At 45.2% G+C, this 21,539-nt stretch overlaps 1 protein-coding gene across 2 annotated transcripts in view; it reads left to right on the top strand.

The window, feature by feature from the left end:
• The window catches only part of KIF16B (kinesin family member 16B), a 1,655,522-nt gene that overhangs the window by 441,261 nt on the left and 1,192,722 nt on the right, over window positions 1–21,539 (top strand). For both annotated transcript variants that reach the window (XM_078649578.1, XM_078649577.1), the window contains exons 8-9: window positions 15,842–16,010; window positions 16,112–16,243. In XM_078649578.1, coding sequence (XP_078505704.1) covers window positions 15,842–16,010; window positions 16,112–16,243 — 301 coding nt within the window. The remainder of the gene's footprint in view (window positions 1–15,841; window positions 16,011–16,111; window positions 16,244–21,539) is intronic.

Genomic DNA, 21,539 nt, shown 5'->3' with positions numbered 1-21,539 from the left:
ACTTAACAAACTTTGAATGGTTTGTGACAACTGGTCAGTTCTTTACGTCTCAACTGAACAATCATAATATTATCAATGAATGTCTTGAAATAGAAGGTCTGATACAAAGCAAAACCAAAATATATGAGAGGGGATTTTTTTTTCTTCCAGAAAATTCTTGTGTTCTCTAATTTGGACCTTAACGTCAAACACTCAAACCTATTTTAAAATCAGCACTCTGTAAATGCCACTTAGGCCCTGATTTCAGGTTTAACAGAGAGGTATTCCTGGGTTGGATATCCTCTCCATAATAAGTGGCTCAGTGTACCTGCACCCAGATTTTCCGGGTGAAGCAACGCCAGACCTGATTTTACAGGCTGGAAATGTGACCAGTAAAGTCACTTTAGGAGTGGGCTGCAAGTGCAGCTGACCATGATCCCTAACCTTGGGTGACAGCTCTTTATGGCATGGAAAGAGCATGCCCTGCTTCCCTGTGGCCAGGCCACATCCTCCCCTTCTCACCTTCCTGCCTGCACCACCTGCCCTGCACCAGCCCATGTTTACATTTAGCACCTGCTTAGAACAAGTGGTAAGTGTGAACATTAATGTCCATGGAATTGGGAATTCCCTGGTGAATTCTGGATGGAAAAACCTGGTGCTCATAGTCATTATCCATTTCTTGAGGATTAATTCTCAATAGGTATAGTTAGGTGGTGAGATATGAAACAGCTTAGTTACTTCCGGCCACTGAGTATCTGCACACCGAACTATGTCTTTGTCATAATTAGGGTGTTTTAGGGAAATTAAATTTTCCAATGCGCAAAAGAACTCAATAGAAACTCTGACACCTGCAAACATGCAAACCAAATAGTGCCGGGGGCCCTATGAAGACTGATTTTGTTGCTCTCCATTACCACCATAATGCAACCTCTGCACCTCTGTCTGTAACTACTACTATGGCATTATGACATAGTTCATTTTGATTGTGACATACCGTTTGGCTAAACCAGCTTAATATTTTACCTAACACTAGAAGTCCTCTGTTCTGGCCTCAAAAACATCAATGCCACAGAAAGCATCAACATCAACATTTCTTGCAGGGAACACTGTGCCAGGGGGCATACATATATCAATGTATCCACCAACTTTAAAGTCAACCAGAATGCCCCTTACAACATAATTCAAAGACATGAAATGCCTTGCCAGTCACCCCTCAAAGCCCACAACAGTGGTCACCTCAGGATACACTAGACTAACAAGCCCCACTCACAAAGAGCTTCTACAGTTCCCATAGACCTACATAAGTCTTTGATTTACTCCTGAGGAGTACTAAACTCAACCAAACATCTCATGAATTACAGTCAATGGAGTGTAGCAAGAGAGACTGATTTATAGTTTACATTTCTTTACTGATTTTAGTACCTGAAAGTAACACAAAAAGACCTATATATCATAGGGGATCATATGACATTGTCAAAACTAAACGGCCCCGGGAACTCCCCTCTCCCCCAATCTGGGCCACCTCTCCATTCCCCCTCTTCCATTCATTGTTGATCCATTAATTTGTGTTGACCAGCGCTCTCTCTCAGGGTGCCGCTGGTGTGGGATCTGTGGGTATTACGAGTCGTTAATACCTTGGGTATGTAAGTTCTCGGAATTCGGAGGAAAGCAGCAACAGAAATGGTTTCCAAATGTCTTAGAATGAGGTTCCTTGATTAGTTAAAGAAAGAGAAATGTGTTCCATGCCCAGGCTAAACCATTTTGATGTAGCCACTCGAGGTGTGTGGGAAGTGGGGCGGACCCCCACTGTGCCAAAATATTCTGAAGGGCCGCTCCTAGCACCAGATCTATCTGACTGCCTCTGCGGGATTTAAGAGGGAGCGTGAGACCGTTGGGCAATCCCAAAAGAATGTAGGCCTGGAATCTGGGGAGCTGTGCGTTAAGGTGGACGTCAGCATCATTGAGTCCCTGTGTCCAGAAGTTAGCAAGCATTCCCATAGTATGTGTGTCAGGGTGCCCGGAGAGCCACAATCTTGCCAGGCACAGGGGATCCCTAGTTGGGTTTCCCCAGTGTATGTGGGAAGGCGTGATGTACCAATAGGTGGCTATTTTGGTGGCCATCTCTACACTCCATATGTTGCACTCTTGTGTCTAGCCTTATAGTTTGTCCTCCCACTCCCGGTGCGTGAGTGTACGGCCTAGTTCTAGTTACCACCTTTTTTTCCCTGGAGATTTGATAGCCGCTAGGGGTGGTCTTAATAGGCTATATAATTCAGATATAAAGAGGATATCTGAGGATTTGGATAACAGCCACCTTTCAAATGCAGTTAGATGGCGCTGCGCCTGCGGCTGAACCCCAGGACGCATTACACAGTGTCTGATTTGTTGGTATCAGTATTGTTTGGTTTCCGGGAGCTCCTGCTGTAGATAAAAAAGTCCTCAAAGGTCAAGGGGCCTTTCTCTTTATCTTCAAAGAAATGCCCAATTGACCTTCATCCTTCCCTAGTCCACTGGGCAAAGGTCCATTCTCCCAGAACAGGGGTAAAGTCTGAGTTACCTACCATGGCTGTTAGTGATGAGGAGAATGTTGTTAGTGCTCTGAGAACGTGCCCGCAGGGGAAGGAAGGGAACCCTCCACATCGCCTGGCCTGCCACCATTCTGTCCATGTAATGCCAGTGCTTTTCTGACTCAGCACGAGTTCAGTCCACAAACGTTTAAATCTGGGCCGCCCAGTAGTACTCCCGTAGGTTTGGCACCCCAAGGCCTCCTTATTTTGGAGATCTATTAAACAGATCTCGGTGTAGTATGGGTCGCTTATCGGCCCATATGAATAGCTCTAGCTCTTTCTGCAGGGAACGCAGTGTGCCTGGTGGGGTTTTAGCAGCAGTGTCTGGAAAAGGAATATTATTTTGGGCAAGATAGTCATTTTCACTGCCGCTATCCGGCCTAGCCAGGACAGTGTGTGGGCTCTCCAATGATGCTGGTCTGCCCTTATTTGATTGGTTAGTGTATTATAGTTCAGTGATGTACTGTGCTGTATAGATGCAGTTAGCTGTATCCCGAGGCATGATATTGGCTCAGGTGCCCATTGGATAGGATAGGAGCATTGGAATTAAGCTAGCATAGGATCTTTGAGGGATAGATTGAGAGCCTGGGATTTTTTAATGGTAATCTTGAAGCCCGCCGCAAGTGGAAATTGCACTAGTTCCATAAAAAAGGCAGGAATGAAAGTCCGGTGGTCTTCTAATGTCGCAATCACATCGTTCCCGTATAGGCTAAGGGTGTGTTTGTCCCCGCCGAAAGCGTATTTCAGTGATAAGGGGATCGTCGCAGATCCTCTGGGCTATTGGCTCCATATATAGAGCGAAGAGTAAAGGAGAAAGGGGGCATCCTTGCCTAGTGCCTCTTTGAATGGGAAATGGAGTAGATGTGTAGTTATTAACTTGCACCGTTGCTACTGGTCTAGTGTAGCTTTTTAGGACCCAATCTATGAACCTGGCGGGAAGCCCGAAGAGTTGCAGGGTCTCTCCTAAATAGGGCTAGTGCACCCTTCGTCAAACGATTTTTCTGCATCGACAGAGAGAAGCATGTGCGCAGCGTCCAAGCACTGTGCTTTGTCAATTATATGTTGTAAGCTTTTGGTATTGTCTGCTCATTGGCGATAAGGAACAAAGCCTGCCTGGTCCTGATCTATAAGGCCAGGGAGACGAGGGGACAGCCGTGAGACCAGGCTCCCAGTGAACAATTTAAGATCCACATTGAGAAGAGAGTTTGGCCTATAGGAGGCACACTGGCACTTATCCTTACCGGGTTTAGGTATTACAACCACAGAGGCTTCAAGCATTGTTTAGGGGAGTGACTAGAAGGTCTCTATGACGTTATTCACCCTGGTGAGGATGGGGGCCATGAGGGGGCAAAAAGTCTTGTAAAAAAGTCAGTGAACTCGTCCAGGCCACGAGATTTAAGCAGTTTCTGTTTTGAGATGGCAGCTATTACTTCCTCATTTCTGATATAGGATGAATGAATCTCTGTCTGCTGTTTTGTTATAGTTGCAGTGGCACTTTTCCGAGCAAGTCACCGAGCGAGGTTCGATACCCGTCGAGTTAGCAATACCGGAGCTCAATATCCCCTGATGAAGGGCTCCCAGTAGCCCGAAATGCATTGGGATTATTAATTTGGAATATTATTTGGAATCTTCAGCTCCATTGTTTTCAGTTTGAATTCATGAAAAAGGATTAACCTGCTTTAGACTTAATCAGTGTAAATCAATAATCATTTTGCTGTGTATTGAGGGGACAAATCCCCCTCACCCCTCCCAAGGGAGGTGCTATCTTCAGTCGTTACCCATGCTCATGGATCAGTAAGCGATACCCGATCTGCATGCACAACTTAACAAATCAGTTTTCAGGTGTGCATGGACCATTGTCTTGTATAGTTGCAGTGGCAGCATCCCATATGTACTGGGCAGGGACTTCTGGTGGGAGAGTTTGAGCTTTAAAAAGCTCTGCAAAGGATTGACGGAATGTATCAGCAATCTGCTGATCCATGACCCTTTCTTCTCCCGTCGGGGTAAGGATCGATGTGATCCCTGTTGTCTTTCTGTGAATCTGTCTGTTGGCCAGTATCCTTCCTCTCCTATTTCCCACACTGTAAAAGGTATGGTCTAAGTCTAAGCGCTGCATACTCTGCTCTGTCAGTATCTGTAGCGCTCCAATTACTGTGCCTGCTCGTCAACATGTCTCTCTTATCTCTACGAATCTTATTATCTGAGGCTGCGATAGAAATAAATTCCCCCTTAACGACCGCTTTCAGGGTAACTATGGGAGTCTGTGGGATATAATTTGTCTTTAAGTACTCTTGTACTGTCTTTGAAATTTGTTTGCTCACCTCAGGGCAGTGTAGTAAGGTATCTCTAAGGTGCCAGAGTCATGGCACATGGGGTTGTGCATTGTAAGGAGAGAGTTAGCATTGCAGCCGAGTGGTCTGACAGCGAGCGGGGTAGACTCTCCGCTTGTCGAGTATGGGATAGTATACTGTGCATGTCTAAGAAATGGTCAATTCTCGCTTATGTTTTATGGGAGTGGGGGTAGAAGGTATATTCCATGTCTCTGGGGTGCATGGCTCTCCAGATGTCCAATAGGCCCGCTCCCTATAATGTCTGATGTCCGTCCTCTGAGAGAGCCCTTGTTTGCCCCTGGCTTTGGGCCGATTTGTCAAGCTCATTATCAAAGGCATCCTGTCAGAGGATCCGATAATCTCTTTCACTGCGTTTTGAATAAATCCCTCCTGACCCTCATTTGGGGCATAGACCAAGCCTATTGTGATAATGTATGAGCCTACCAGAAAAAAATAGGCTAATAGTCTTCCCTTGAGTCCTGTTTGTTTAGGACCCAGTTTCCCAGGGAAAGTAATAGAGATGAGAATGGCTACCCCTGCGGTTTTGGTGGACAGGGAGGAGAAGAGCTGTTGGGAGAAAGGTTTGGAGCGAAGCTATGCGTATCTCCGTGGAGGAGATGAGTTTCTTGGAGGAGGCAAATGTGTGCTCCCGAGTGTTCAAGATAGGAAAGGATGACACAGCGTTTGATTGGATTGTTGAGCCCCTTGACATTTATAGTGATTATCTGAAGAGTTTGTGACATTATGGCAGTAGTAAGGAAAGGCTGTGGAATGCAATATTGGTACAAGGGGGATCGCTGTAGCCTTGCAATAAAAAGGATAGTTGGGTCACGCCTGTGACTTGGTAATTGTGCTGCCCCTGAGATCGGGCTTTAGGAACGCGGGGAAATGAGGAGACCCAACATCCCCAAAACAACACAACAAAGATTTAACATTACACAAAATTTAGCGTAAATGTCTTGGATGGTGTGACCCATGGGAGAGTATGAACCAAATCCGATGTTGTACCCCCCTTTCCTTCCTGGCCCACACCCCTCTCAACAGGCTAATAAAAGACTAGGAGGGACATAGAGCCTTGTGGCTATGGTGATGAGGGCAGGCTGCATACCACATTATTCAGAAAAGCTAGTTAAAGAAACACAGTCCTACGTTACTCTGACCACCACCCCCATAATCTCAGAGACAATTTACCCCTTGGCCTGTTTCTTAGGCTACGGAGGAACTGCTCTAAGAAACATTACTTTTTTGAGGAATCTGCAGACCTCATGATGCGTCGGACTGAAAGGGGGTACCCTGTGATCCTACAAAAAAAAGCACATAAACAGGCGTGGTTCTGTCACAGGGAGTTTCTGAAAGAGCCCAAACAAAAGGTGACTCCTGAGCAACAACGGTTGATTTGTGTCACAACATTCTGCACTAGAAGTAATGAAGTTAGAAAGATCGTCAACCGTCATTGTCATCTTGTGGCCGATGATATAGGTATTCCTGATCCTCCGATGCTCATGTCTCTGTGATTTCCTGTGCAGACAACACGGAGTCAAGACTTGCATACTGCAACACTGTAGTAGAATAAGATGCGAGGTACAGGGTGCACCCCTGGTTGAGCATTTCATTACGTTCGGACAGTCTGCCAAGAGTCTGAGATGGTGGGTCATTGGAAAAGTTAAAGTAAATCCCGGGGGGTGGAGGGGGGGATTTCACCAACACCCTGAGTGTTAGAGAATGCAAATGGATACATACCTTTGACACTGCCCATAGAGGACTGAATGAGTATGAGGAGATTGCTAGGCAGGTAGCCACCCTAAACAATGGCTGATGTTATCTGTTTGTCATCAGTCTGGCATATTCCCATACCAACATGATATTCCAGTTCTTGGTCACAGTGTAAACATTTGCACTCTGTAGACATTTTTTTAACTTCTCATTCATGTATATTACACTGTAACTGTTTTGTGTTTTGCTATAATTATTTTATTCTTCCCATTTTTTGTACATACAGAGTGTTTCATTGAATTTTCTGTCTATCTTGTATATTGTTTAAACTCTATGTATGTTTATTGCCATTGGAGCAATGTTTGCTATTTTGAAACCCATATTTTGGTATTTTGTCTTATTAATATTAAGCGCTTTTCAGTCACGAATCTAGCCCAACGAAGCGCACCTTTTTGAACATACCTTGATTGTTAATTGTCCATCTATTGTGTTTATTGTTTACAATATATGTATGTTTATTGCCTTTGGAGCGATGGTTGCAATTTTGGAACCATTAATTGGTTATTTTGTCTTAATAATACTAAGCGCTGTTTGGTTACAAATCCACCCCAATGATGCGCCTTTTTAGCATTACGGTACATTTAGACTGTCCACACAAGTCTTTTCTCCCTGGCTCTTCTATGACAAGAAGCAGAGTTTGGTCTTCGAGCGATATGCGGCGCTCTCCTTGAAACGTGCACGCGTATCGTGCACATGACAGGCTTCCCTCATTTACGGATGCTGCGCGCACTGGCCAGTATAGTGCAAGACCCCGACTGGTTAGGAGCGTCCGTTTTCTGTACTGTGACCTGACCTGAATTTTAAGGTATTTTTTGGAATGCACACAGTCTCTTTTTTCAGTCTCCTTTCTATACCTATGTAATTACTGACATATGCGACCATTATTTCCCTCATTTATTTTTATTTTCATTTTTTGTTTAGATTGTAAGGGTGTTTGCTTCTCCTATCGAAGGTGACTTGACTCCTTCTTCCCGAATTATAACGTCACTTCCGATGTGTTCATTTTATATTGGATTTGGGTTTTGGATACCCCACGAACATCTCATTAATTTGGATGTTGTTTCGATTGTCACACTCCGCATGGCTATGCGGGAGTAAGTGTTTTTCAATTACTGTTTCCCACCTTCATTCATTTTTTGAGCTCTTACATTGAATTGACCATTCCATTTCCTTTCATTCAGAGACTACTCATACCCGGGATCTGTGATCTGGTTTGCCATTAATTGGTGGCAGAAATAGGTCAGTAAGTCAGGCACCCACTTGACACTCCCTCCATTTTAGTTCTTTACCATACATCAGTTAACTTTGCGTTTATTCTCCTAGGTTGCCTAACAAACTCTTCCTGTCCTGAAGAAGACCCGCATGCGGAGGTTTAAAGTTGCCCTCTATGCAATAAGTCGGGTGGAAACGTCGACACATACCACAACCCTGGGCCTGTACCACACTATACTACCCCGTCTGACCATCAGATGATGTTGCTCTGAATTTCAAAAGATGTATATATAAAAACGATGACCAAAAAGATGCATTTTGGACAGGCCAAATACACTGGTGTATGTTTCACTGATAACCAGTGTTGATTGTAAAATTGTTGGAAAACTTTTGTTTTTGTTTAATTACTTTCACTATGAAGTTTATTCTTCTCATCTACTTCACACACTAGCACGAATTGCCTGCTACCCTTTCCTTGAGCAACCTTCCATTTTGTATATATTCAATAATGTCTTTACCTCCTTTGCCTATTTGAAAATATAAAAAACTAAGTTTTTCTATCGAACAATCAGTGGGTGTCTACTTTCTCCTTGCAGCAGAATTTAAAATGTTTCTTGTGGTTATGTATTAATTACCATGTGCTGATTAGTCGAGCAACAAACTGTATTCGATGCTTGAAAGTATTCTCCTTAGTGTTCTCAAACAATTTGGGGACCATTTGTTATCCATACTATATTGCACCCAAGTCCTTTGACAGCGATTGGGTTACCCCATTAGTCTGTAAGAGCTTCTTTTAGTGAGCCTATTTGTTGAATCTTCCCATTCAAGTGTAAGATTTGTCAGAACAGGTGACCCCAGGAGTACGGGACATAATGTCGCGAAGGTGGGACGTGATGGGCCAGAATGTCTTCCTTTTTTTGCAGTGTGGAGGCAGCGAGGTCTTGAAAAAGAGTAGGCTGTGACCCCTGATATTGAACTGGGTAGCTGTCTCTTGCTTTTTGGAGAATGCGTTCTTTTAATTGGAAGAATGTCTAAGGGGGCAGGTGATGGCCTCTTTGGACCCACTCTGTGCGTGCGGTCGAGCTTAATCTCCAGGTCCGAGAGGGCCTCCAGGATAGATCTAAAAAGGTTCCCCACGAATGATATGATGTCTTGGCCCTCCGCTCCGTGCTTGATCCCCCGTATGCATATAGCGTTGCACCTTGATCGGTTTTCCAGATCTTCGGCATGCGCTTGGAGATCTAGATGTTGATCTCTGAGGCGGATCACCTCCTGCTGAAGCTGATCAATCGCCTCGTCTCGACTGGAGCTGTGAGCTTCCATTGTGTCGACCCGTTCCTTCAACAAGTCTAAATCTTTTCTCACCTCTCTATTCTCTTGTGCCAGTTCAGTCTTTATGCTTTTCAGGTCTTCTTGCCGGAAAAAAGGGTGTTTCACTGAAGAGTGTGTGACCGAGACTTTTGCATCTCCCGGGTCAGAGAGCTCTTGTGTTTCTGGGGGCTGTGTGCCAGAGCCAGGCATTTTGAGAAGAAGATCTTTGACTGATCAGTCTTTTTTCCCTTTGTTGGCTGCCATTGTGAGAGAGAAAGGAAGACGTCACAGATGGGTGTCCCACCCGCCCCTCACCCCCTGTAGGGACCTGTTCGATGGCTGGGAGAAAGTGCTTTCAGTCCGCAAGCCAGAGGTGGGTGCCCTGTGTATCCCAGCGTTGATCAGAGGAGAAGGGGGGAGAGAGTATCCCCGAGCTGTGCGCCATAAGTAGGTAATTGGATCAGGTAAGTGAGTGGGAGGCAATAGTGGTGTCTTCCTGACTGATCTTGACCAGCAGCCTCCTCGTCCTCACAATGAGGGGCCTTGACTGATTAAGGCTCTTTGTTGGCGTGGGGCTTACTATCACGGCAGCCTGGCGTCTGGGAATGGTACTGTGGAGCCTCCACCTCTGGTCTAAGTGTTCTCTGAGACTCTAGGATTATGGTCTCCCCAATGCACAGCCAAGCACCTCTATAGAGGCTGTTCCGTTGTGGTGTTGGAGTTGGTCCCCCCCCTGCCACACCCCAGTCTCGAGTGAACTAAGTCCTAGAGTCTCTGTAAATGCAGTGTTTGGGCCCTGGATAGCTACCTCAGGCTCCAGGGAGGGTCCCAGTGCTGGGACAAGGGGGGTAAACACAACTCACCCCTTGGGTTATGGAGAGCAGGTCTAGCTCCGACTGGTCCAATGTTCCTGATGCTTATTAATGAGTGCGGGTCCGGATGCCGCCCAGTCCTGATCTTCGGGCCACTCTGCATCAGTGCCTGATCTGTCTGGGCCTGCTGCAGTCCGTCAATCCTGGTGCATGCCCCTCAACGGAGCTCGTAGTCCAGCGCTCAGAGGAGACGCCCAGCCATCCATCTGCCTGTCTCGGGCCGGGCTTTCTTTACCCCAGAGAGCTGATCCGGTGGACGATGGCGGAGGCTAGCCGTGGTACAAGGCAGTACTGGCGCAGCCCACCCCAGCCTGTTGGACGATTGTGGCAGTCGCGGGCCAAGTCCGAATGGCCCAGCCCCTCCACAGCACGCAGGCTGTCTTCAGATTGCTCCGTCTGGCCCTTACCTCAGGTCAGTGCTTTACAGCCGTACAACACGGCGTCCAGGCCCGATGGCCGAAAACTTCCCACAAGGCTGTTCCGCACTTGCCTCAGGGATGCTGGGCCCCTTGTGGTTCTCAGCCTCCGGGCAGTCTCGGTCGTCGCCAGCCCCCTGGGGGGAGGGGGATCACCCACTGAGCTAAAGCGGGTCCTCTGATCCAGTTACACTTTGCTTGGCTGATGGGCCCGGTCGGTCAGAGGGAGTGACGAGCAGGCACACGTCCTACTCTGTCGCCATCTTGGCCATGCCCCCGAGACTCTGATTTTTCAATCTGATTTAACAATTTCCTGAACTTATTGTTTCAAGTGCTTGAACTGGCTGAACCTACTTCTCAACAATCTCGACCACAAAGACAAAAAGGCCCACTATGCACTTGAACCTGCCGATCCTCCTTCTCGACAATCACCTCCACCAAGACAAAATAACGCACTAGGAGCACCAGGACCACACTCACAAGCCATAATGGCAAATGATAAAGTCATGGCAAAGTGTTTCTTGCAAAACTAAACACAGTGAGAATGCCTAAATATACCACATCTGGGAGACATGGAACCATGCTCTATCACAATCATTAAGAACACCAAATCCCTCTCTAGCATTTACTATGGACAGTAGGCTAGATTTCTTTAGTCATATTAATGTCATCAACAAATGTAAATTATCCACTCAAACTTTTGTGGGGATCAAACCTTCTCTCAAGGGCTCAAATTAGTTATACAGACGATGCTCCTATCCAAACACGACTATGGGAATGGTTTTCGATCCAGTATTGGCAAAAACCCACCTAGCTCCGATTAAAACATCATTATGTGCTGCTGCTCGTCTGGCCTTAGGAGTTGATCACTTTGATTGTATTATCCCTGTCTTGGCTACCCACTGAAGGGATATCCATATTCAGAGTATACTTAACTCATAAAAAATCCACACTGATCAATCACACTGCGTAGCTAAGAAGCTGATGCTCTCAGTTGGCTCTCATTAACACCAGAGCACAGACTTGCTATTATTGGAAATCCAAGCCTTCAGGAAAAATGCCTTGAACCATTCATTTTCAGGCTGCACATCCAAAATATGTTAAACGACCGGACACCTCACCTCACCCCACCCAGAAATCTGGAATGTTTTTCAGAAAAACAAACTTCAATATTTTTTTCCTTAACAATTTTCTTCCTAAACTCCACCCCAGTTTAATACTGACTGAATATTAAAAAGCACAAATAATTCTCTGCGAATATGGCTGTTAATTTTAGTTTTTCCCACTGCACCAATAAAGGGTGAGGTCTCCTTATTGAACCATTGTACTGAGGCAGTATGATCAATCCCTAGGGATTAATAGGATAATCATATCCCTTTACAGCCTCGCTGTCTAATTGCTAACTGCTCCTATAATGGATTACTAAATGACATTTGCAGACTACCTCCACCTGTTGTGGAGCAAGAACTCCTGTTCTTTAATACCCATTTAGTATGTCTTCACGGTGTGCTCATTTGATGTGCCTCCAGTTTTAGGGGACTAGTGCAACTGACTTGTTAGTTGCGTTCTTGAATTTTCCACTGTCTACTTACACACAGTTGTATTTCCTTTGACTGTTTGACTGAAGATTGTAAGTGTTGTACAGTTTTAATTGCAAGCACTATGATGCTCCACAGCCTAGTACACGCTATATTTTAACCTTAATTATTAAATAAACCCATAGCTGAACCCACACCTAAGCAAACACAGGTAGCACAGTATAACACAATAGATTCTCCAATTCTAAACTCAGACGCAGCCAACATAGTGACTAAGAACTTTTTTTCTTGTGCCACTCTTCAGCAGGATTCAGCACAACTGTGCCACCGTCTTGCTTCTAATTATGCACACCTAGCTCTTTCAGCATGGAGTGTTTTTTTGATCTCAGCAAAGCATTCATATTACTCCTCCAGACACTTGCATGCCATATCATTCTCAGTTCTACTTTTCTAGTTACTTATCATCGTGAACACATCACAGCAGCAACAATCGACGGGCAAGGATTTACCTTCACCTTCTGACATTTACATCTCCCTTGCACTGGCCAATTCAGCTACGTGCCACCAGCATTTGATTATCTTCCGCATCCAATGTAGGTCATGTTTAATTAAACAACAGAATGAGTTGAAATAAATATGTGGACAATCTATCGGCAAATAATACACTTTTCTTACTGCCTTCTTTGTTCTAAACGTATTGATTACTTAATTACAGATATTCAAAATTGAAAACTCAATCCTTGACCTTCCATTGTGTCTGCTTGTACAAAGAACTTGTGCAATTAGATCTGGGAAGTGCAAATGCAGTGTGTTCTGTGGGAAATGTAGTGCGATAATTAGACATGATTTTACCTCCAGACTTTGGTTGATTGGTTTTTAGGTCTCGCCTGAGCCAGCGCATGCGCTGCTCTGGCGAGACATTTAGTGAGTGGGCTTTAAAAAGCCGACCACAGCTTTTTGTCTGGCCTCGAGCATGCGGTTACATGCACAGTTATGAGCAGAGGCGCCATCTGGCTTTCCTCTCTCTTCATGTGCACTCACACGCGCTTTCAGCGTGTTCATCATTGCACCACCCCCTCCGTTGCTTGCTGCCCTCTCCCCTGCTCGTCCCTCAGCCCTCCCTCCACTTTGCGTAATTTTCACGGCCACACGGCCAATGCTTGTTAAATTTTACCTTTTAACACAGCCCATGGTCCGTCTTTTCAACCCCCCGTCGCCTCCTCTGCTCCTTTGTCTGACCAAGGCTCCAGGATTAATATCTTTCCCAGATTGAGGAGTCCGGGCAGCGGGGTAACTGCAGAATATTTCTCCCTTTTCCGCTAACACGCCTTTCTTCATCACTTGCCTCAACTCCGTCCCCCCCTTCGATCTGGACCCCATCCCAGAGATATATAAAGATACCTCAGCTCCGAGCACCCGGTGGTTACTCAAATACTACCGCCACACACTCTTTCCCCCCCCCCCCAACCAGATTTTGTTTCACTGCACGGCTGAGTAACACAGTCCAATCATCTGACACCAAACCCTCTTTCGAAGTCCAGTGGATGTGGTTAACTCGCTAATAACAAGCATTGGCAGCCGTAAAACGTGTCTCTACCTCAAACCTTCAGAGCATGTGAGCATGCCCCATGTCCTGACCTTCCACCCATCCTAACTCACCGCACACATCATGATGGCAGAGCAGTTAAAGATGCGTATAACCTTAGCTGCACTCATTGACCCCTCCTTCCTCACCTGCCCCAGCCTCAAAAAGAGCTCTCAAGGTTAGCACCAAGTGCTTTGCCACTCACAGTCCATTACTGCACTGAGCATGTTTTTCTCTCCCCCTCCCACAAACAATCACCGCAGCCACTTTACAGCACAACAATTTTGTAGAAGCGTTGGGCCCGGTGACAGCTCTGATTGTGACAGAGTGGGCTGCCCTGGAGGGCTCTGTCTGCATCCCAATTGCTGAAAATGTGTCTCTTTCCTCTTCCCTCTCCGAGTGCACCCTCCATTGCCCTAACCTCCATTCTGCCCCTCCCACCGCTGCACTACTTTCATCTACTTATTTCTGTTACAGTCGGGGCTACCGGAATTATGCGGATTTTAGGCCGCCGTGTTTTCTGCATAATTATGGATTTGTGGGAATTTTTCAACAAAATTAGTCATCTGCTATACAATCTACAGATTTTAACAACAACAAACATGTTTCCAACTCAAATGGAACAAATGTTAATAAAATCACGGTGATCTGTTTGCCCTGTAGTGGAAGGCCCTATGTTGCGGTTGACTGGTCATCTTTCAGATGCTTATGACTGCATTTGAATGTTAAACTGGTAATGAGGTGAGACCTTTGCCCAGACAGTGATAACATGTGGAACAAGCATTGGCATAGCCAATAGGTCTCGCCTTTGGGACCTTACAAGTGCTTAGCCATGCAACAGTTGATGTTGTTACACAAAGGATATTGTGCTACATAACTAAATACTTATAAGGTCTCAAAACCGAGACCTATTGGCTATGCCAATGCTTGTTAATACTTGCTCTTTGTAATATGATGTTATCTTTATAGGATTTAATTTCGATTTCAGGGAATAGGTTCCATTGTCTGCCCTACTTTGAGTGAGTTTTAGGGAGGAAGTAATAGATGCGTTTCATCCGGAAGTCTTGAAATCCTCATCTCAGTTGTATCCTCCTTATAGCACCCTACTTCTGCATAGTTTGAAGGAGAATAAGTAGTACCTAAAACTAAAATAATTCTCCCTTAATCTTCACTGTGTGGCCTCAGTCGACTCAGTGAACTGGAAACCCCTGCATTTAAGGGGGTGTCAAACTTGGGTTTGAACACTCAACACAGCTGGGCATCAAATAAATCCAACCAACCCCTTCAGAGGTGGCGCCAGATTGGTTCCTTATTGATAAGGGGAAGTTTAGTTGTTGCTTTGTTGGCAGAGCAGGGGTTCCAAAGCTTCAAGTCGCCCTGCTCCCACCCCTTTCTTTTTGTATTCACTCAGAGAGAATAAAATTCTTAGGCTGTCAGGTCTGAGGTTCTATAGGACCAGAAGAGATGATTCACAAAACTTTCTCTATACCTAAATTAATTGTGAGTTTGAATTTTGTGGTTAGAATGATCCGCCTCAGATTTTTATGACTGCTAATTTCACTTGCTGCTGAGGAAAGGTGCAAGTATGGTGCATTTTCCACAGTAGTGAATGTATATGTTTAGGGATGACATCTGTTTTCTCTAATAAAATATGAAAAATGCATTGCACATGCGGTCCGCAAGAATTGTGTTGATATCTGTAAAAATGTTTGTGATTATTTTGGAAAAATAAGTTCTAGACGGAGAATTAAAAATAGTTAATGCGATAATATACATGTCTGCCGTCTTAACTCTTTCGAATTGCATTCCCTGCTGAGTCTATAGGGTAAGTACACAGAATTTTAATATCATTTTTGCAGTTCCTGAAAAGACAGAAATAGGCACACATCATTGACGGAAACTAAGGATGCCTAGAGTTTTGACTTTTAAACAATAAATATCAGTGAACTGGCACCATAAACATGATTCCAAATTGTCACATTGTATTGAAAGATAATGTAATGTACAATCCTGAATATGCCCTCTTTATGAATGTAGAGTTTAAGAAATTATTTTCTAGTACCATGATCTATTTTGCTGGAACTTTTGCCATCTGCAGCGAAGCAGTTAAATATTTAAATGAAGAATACATGAAAGTCACATTTTAGCAGATAACTGTAATTGACGGTATTGTGTAAAGTGCAAGAAAAAGAAAACGCATTATGATTATTTTCTAATTGATATGTATTTAAAACATTCATATTCCTTATTTTCCATAGGCTAAATTTGATGCTGAAATGCCTTGTGAAACAGTTAGTAAGATTCACCTGGTGGATCTAGCTGGTAGTGAGCGGGCAGACGCCACTGGTGCTACAGGTGTGCGATTGAAAGAAGGAGGCAATATAAACAAATCTCTAGTGACTCTGGGAAATGTCATTTCTGCCTTAGGTATGTCCTTTGGATCGTATTGCATTGCTGTTATTAAACTGTTTCAGCATGTGTGCAGTTAATGTTATTTTCAACAAATGTGTTTATTTCCCCTTTCACAGCCGATTTATCACTGGATGCTGGAAACACACTTGCGAGGAAAAAGCAAGTTTTTGTGCCTTACCGGGATTCTGTTCTGACCTGGCTGTTAAAAGACAGTCTAGGAGGAAACTCCAAAACCATAATGATTGCCAGTGAGTACGGGTGTTGGTAATTTCCAGCATGAGATGTCATTGATTGTTTAATAATTGTTATTGAAGAATTAAGAACACAAGAACAATCAAATACAACATCAGTAGTATATAATACCAAAGAAAATGTACAAAATAATAAACAGTTCGAGGCATGTGGGCTGCTGAATTCATATCTTAGCATAGATCGCCACCTAGTGTTGGTCCGGATGTTTGAACTTTGTTGTCTTGGAAGAGTCTTCGAAGTATCACGAGATAGGTGACTCCTCCCCTGGACTACAGTGCGCATGGGCATCGATCCTCAGATTGTTTTTCTCCGCCATTGGGTTCGGATGCACTTCGACAACTCCCACTTCGGGGCCGAAGTTTTCCAACTTTCCACCTCTAAAACTTTACACTTTCAACAGTATTGTTTTTGCTCGGTATCCCTCGACTCGACAAAACGTCCTTTTCTCTCTGGTCGTCGACGCAGGCCGTTGGGCCTTTTCGACACCATGTGGACCTTCTGCTGATGGAAAGGACCCCGTTTAAAAAATTCCAAATTTCCACACAGCGACAAGCATAGGGTATGCAACAGGTGCCTATCTCCGGAGCACAACGAAGAAAACTGTCCAGCTTGTGCTCTGTTCCGGTCTAAAAAGACTATCCGGAACCGAAGAGCTTCTCGACCAGAGATGCAGCGGTAGGCACCAGAACCGGTAAACATTTTCGATGACGAACATGAACTCCCAGAGGCAGAGGGCTCGGAAGATCTCGAATTAGTCACCGTAGAGGATCAGTCGGACTCCGATGACCAGATCACACGGGGCAAACCGGGAGTACCAAAGCCCCTACCCCCCCTCCACCTCCCCATAAAGCTCCGGTCAAAGCATCGCACAAAAGCCTTAGCCGCGACCGAAACACAGCTTCAGAAGCCCCGCCTTCCGGCTCGGCTCCGAAGACCGCACCCAAGCCTTCCGGTACCCTGGGACCGGGCAAAGCCACTCCACCCCAAAAGGTCATCGACCCCAGTAAAATCGTCGTTCCGAAAAAGGCTGTTGAGCCAAAAAAAGGCCTACGAGCCGAAAACAGCAGTCAAACCGAAGGTCGTCGAACCGAAGAAGGTCGTCGAACCGAAGAAGGTCATCGAACCGAAGAAGGCCGTCTAACTGAAGAAGATTGCCGACCCGAAAAAGGCTGTCGAACCGAAAAAGGTCACCGAGCGGAAAAAGGCCGACGAGCCGAAGAAGGCCGTCGAGCCGAAGAAGGCCGTCGAGCCGAAGAAGGCCATCGAGCCGAAGAAGGCCGTTGAGCCGAAGAAGGCTGTCAAGCCGAAGAAGGTTGCCGAGCAAAAGAAAGCTGGCGAGCCGAAAAAGGTAATCGAGCCGAAACAGCACGTCAACCCTAAGAAGGCTTCACATGATAAAAACGTCCAGCCTAAAGAGACACTCGATCCGAAAAAAGCTGTACAGTCGAAAAAAGCAAAATCTTCGGCGCCACGGACAGAGGAGGAAGAACTCTTTCACCCAGATCCACAACAAAGACTGTATATAGACCCTGAAACAGGACATATAGTCTACAATAAAACCAAAAGAAGACTGGACACTGAAGCCCCTTCTGCTTTTCCTCCAAAGAAAGAGGACTTTGGCACATCCCCTTCAAGACCTTACACACCTCCTCCTTTCACTCCCAACATGCCTTATGTTCCATATTCTCCTTCACTTGTAGATTATGATCAGGAAGAAGACATGGGGGATGATCCTCAGGATGATTTTATTCCACCAGGGAACCCAGATGACACATGGAGTGACCATAATGACCCTGACGACACAGATTACACACAACCCATACCCACTACATACCCCACAAAGCCGTCTCCTACTGACGACACTGTCGCTTTTAACCAACTAGTGGACAGAGCAGCTCAGTATCATGGTGTACACATGCACACTGACCCTATAGAGGAGGATTTCCTATTTAACACCTTTCCAACATCAGAGAAGAGTGTACGGGTGTTCCCTATGCTAAAAGGGGTACTAAAGCACGCATCAGACATCTTTAAAGACCCAGCCAGGGCTTGTGTCCTCAATCCAAGGATTGAAAAGAAATATAAACCGGCCCCTACAGACCCCTCTTATATCAGGTCTCAACTACCACTAGACTCCCTAGTTGTGTCGAACGCTAGGAAAAGAGCTAACTCACAAACAACGGGTGATGCTCCCCCTCCTGACAAGGAGTCAAAAATTCTAGAAGCATCAGGGAAGAGAGTGGTCTCTCAGGCAGCAAATACCTGTAGGATTGCCAATACACAAGCTCTCATAGCACGCTATGACAGAGCACACTATGACGAACTGGAGGGATTACTACAACACCTACCAGAACCCTATAAGGCAAAGGATAATGACCTAATACAGGAAGGGAAATTCATTACAAACGCATCCATAAAATGCACCCTTGATGTAGCTGATACAGCCGCTAGGTCTGTCAACACTAGTGTATTGCTACTCAGGCATGCCTGGCTTCGCATTTCAGGTTTTAAAAATGAAGTGCAGTCTACCATACTCAATTAACCAATTAACCAGGATTTCTTATTTGGACCTGCGGTGGATACCATCTTAGAAAAGATTAAAAAAGACACTGACACGTCTATGGGTGCACTTCAATTCCAACATTCTAGAAGCTCTTTTCGTCGCTCCTCCTTTCGAGGGTCAGGCAGAGGCAACACATCACAAACATCTTCATCATATAAAAGTAATACACAAGGCACCTTTAATTAAGGCTCCAATAGAGGAAGTTACAGAGGAAACAATAACAAGGGCAGAGGACGTGGTAATAAAAGCACCCGAGCCTCCACCGCCACCAAACAGTGACTTTCTCACACTCCCTCCAGACCACTTAACACCAGTCGGAGGAAGATAAACACAATTCCTACCAGTCTGGAATACCATTACTACAGACAGGTGGATGAGACAAATTATCCAGTATGGTTACTGCCCGGAACTCAAATCTACTCCACCCAACATGCCACCCAAACACCGTCCAATGTCCAAAGAACACATCACGCTGTTACAACAGGAGGTGAAATCCATGCTAGAAAAAGGTGCCATAGAGCCAGTCCCAATACAACATCAAGGGACAGGGGTATACTCTCCATACTTCCTCATTCCCAAAAAAGACGGCTCGCACACACCAATATTGGACCTCAGACCTTTGAACCAATACATCCACTCAGATCATTTTCATATGATCACTCTACAACAGGTACTTCCACTACTCCAGCAAGGCGACTTCCTAGCAACACTAGACCTCAAGGATGCATACTTTCACATACCCATACATCCAGCTCACAGGAAATACCTCCGGTTCACAATAGAAGGTCAGCACTATCAATTCAAAGTCCTCCCCTTCGGGGTAACCACAGCACCAAGGGTGTTTACAAAATGCCTAGCAGTAGTGGCAGCACAACTCAGAAGGCAACATATTCATGTGTTCCCCTATCGCGACGATTGGCTCATAAAAGCCAATTTGTACGTACGGTGTGCCAGCCATACCTCACAGACGATACAGCTACTGCACAATCTAGGATTTTCAATAAATTACCCAAAATCACATCTGCAACCCTCCCACATATAGCAATATCTGGGAGCAACAATAGACACATCTGTAGCAAAGGCATATCCAAATCCAGCCAGGATAGCCAACATACAATCTCTCATTCAAACATTTCAGCCGCAACACTCCCTGCCAGCTAGAGTGTTCATGCAGCTTATAGGCATGATGGCCTCCTGCGTATTCATCGTCCCTCATACTCCGCTTCAAATGCACCCCATACAGGAATGCCTAGCACGCCAGTGGAACCAAGCTCAAGGACAACTAAAAGACCTAGTGTTGGTAGACAGTCGCACTTAACGCTCTCTGCAGTGGTGGAAACCACAAAATCTTTCCAAGGGGCGTCTGTTCCAAGAGCCGGTTCCACAGGTAGTATTAACAGCGGTCGCATCACTGACAGGTTGGGGAGCCCATCTCCTTTAATATACAGTCCAAGATCTCTGGACAGTCAAACAAAAGACTCTACATATAAACCACTTGGAGTTACTGGCAATATTCCTGGCAATGAAAGCCTTTCAGAAATACTTGTGCAACAAGACTGTGTTGATCCAGACGGACAACATGACAGCCATGTACTACATCCAGAAACAGGGGGCCACCCACTCTTTGCAAATATCTCACCTAGCGCAGAGCATATGGAAGTGGGCGATTCCTCAAAACATTTATCTCCAGGCAGAACATCTCCCAGGGACAGACAACCAGATAGCAGACCTACTAAGCCGACACAGTCAGCAAATACACGAAAGGGAGATTCATCCTCAAGTCCTCCAACCATTCTTCCAAAAGTGGGGACATCCAGACATAGATCTATTTGCCACAAACGAAAACTCAAAATACCCGTTCTTCGCCGCCAGGTTCCCACACCCGTTGTCACAAGGCAATGCGATATGGATGAACTGGTCAGGCAGATTTGCGTACGCTTTTCCACAAATCCCAATGATTCCATTAGTGGCACGCAAGCTAAAGCAACAATCACTCACAATGATCCTGGTTGCTCCCACATGGGCAAGACAGCCATGGTACGCAACGCTCCTAGAACTCTCAGTAGTTCCTCACCAAAGACTGTGCCTCTCGCCACAACTGCTAATGCAGAACCATGGAGAAATCAGGCACCCAGATCCCAATCAGATGAACCTAGCGATCTGGATCCTGAAATCTTAGAATTCGGATATCTTAACTTGCCTCCAGATTGTATGAACATTATCAAAGAAGCAAGGCGTCCCAATACCAGAGCATGTTACGCAGCTAAATGGAAAAGATTTGTTAATTACTGTAGTAATAATAATCAAATCAATCCATTGGATGCCTCCATCCAAAATGTAATCTGTTACTTGCTACATCTTCAAAGATGTAACCTAGCATACTCATCCATATCTTCAAAACAGACAACACGTGTCCCTATTCTGAATCCCACCTATCAAAGCTTTTATGGAAGGACTTAAATGAATTATCTCTCCAAAGCATCCACCTTCTCCAGCCTGGAACTTAAACATAGTACTTACCAGACTCATGGGACCTCCCTTCGAACCACTTCATTCATGTGAACTGCAGTTCTTAACATGGAAGGTGGCATTTTTAATTGCTATTACCTCCCTCAGGCGAGTGAGTGAGCTACAGGCACTAACCATTCAGGAACCATTCATGAAAATTCACCACAATAAAGTAGTGCTGCGTACAAACCCTAAATTTATGCCAAAAGTTATATCCACTT

Source organism: Lissotriton helveticus, chromosome 6 (genome assembly GCF_964261635.1).
Source record: "Lissotriton helveticus chromosome 6, aLisHel1.1, whole genome shotgun sequence".
NCBI classification, from domain to species: domain Eukaryota; kingdom Metazoa; phylum Chordata; class Amphibia; order Caudata; family Salamandridae; genus Lissotriton; species Lissotriton helveticus.
Note: the sequence above shows the minus strand (reverse complement) of the source record. Positions and strands in the feature narration are given on the sequence as shown.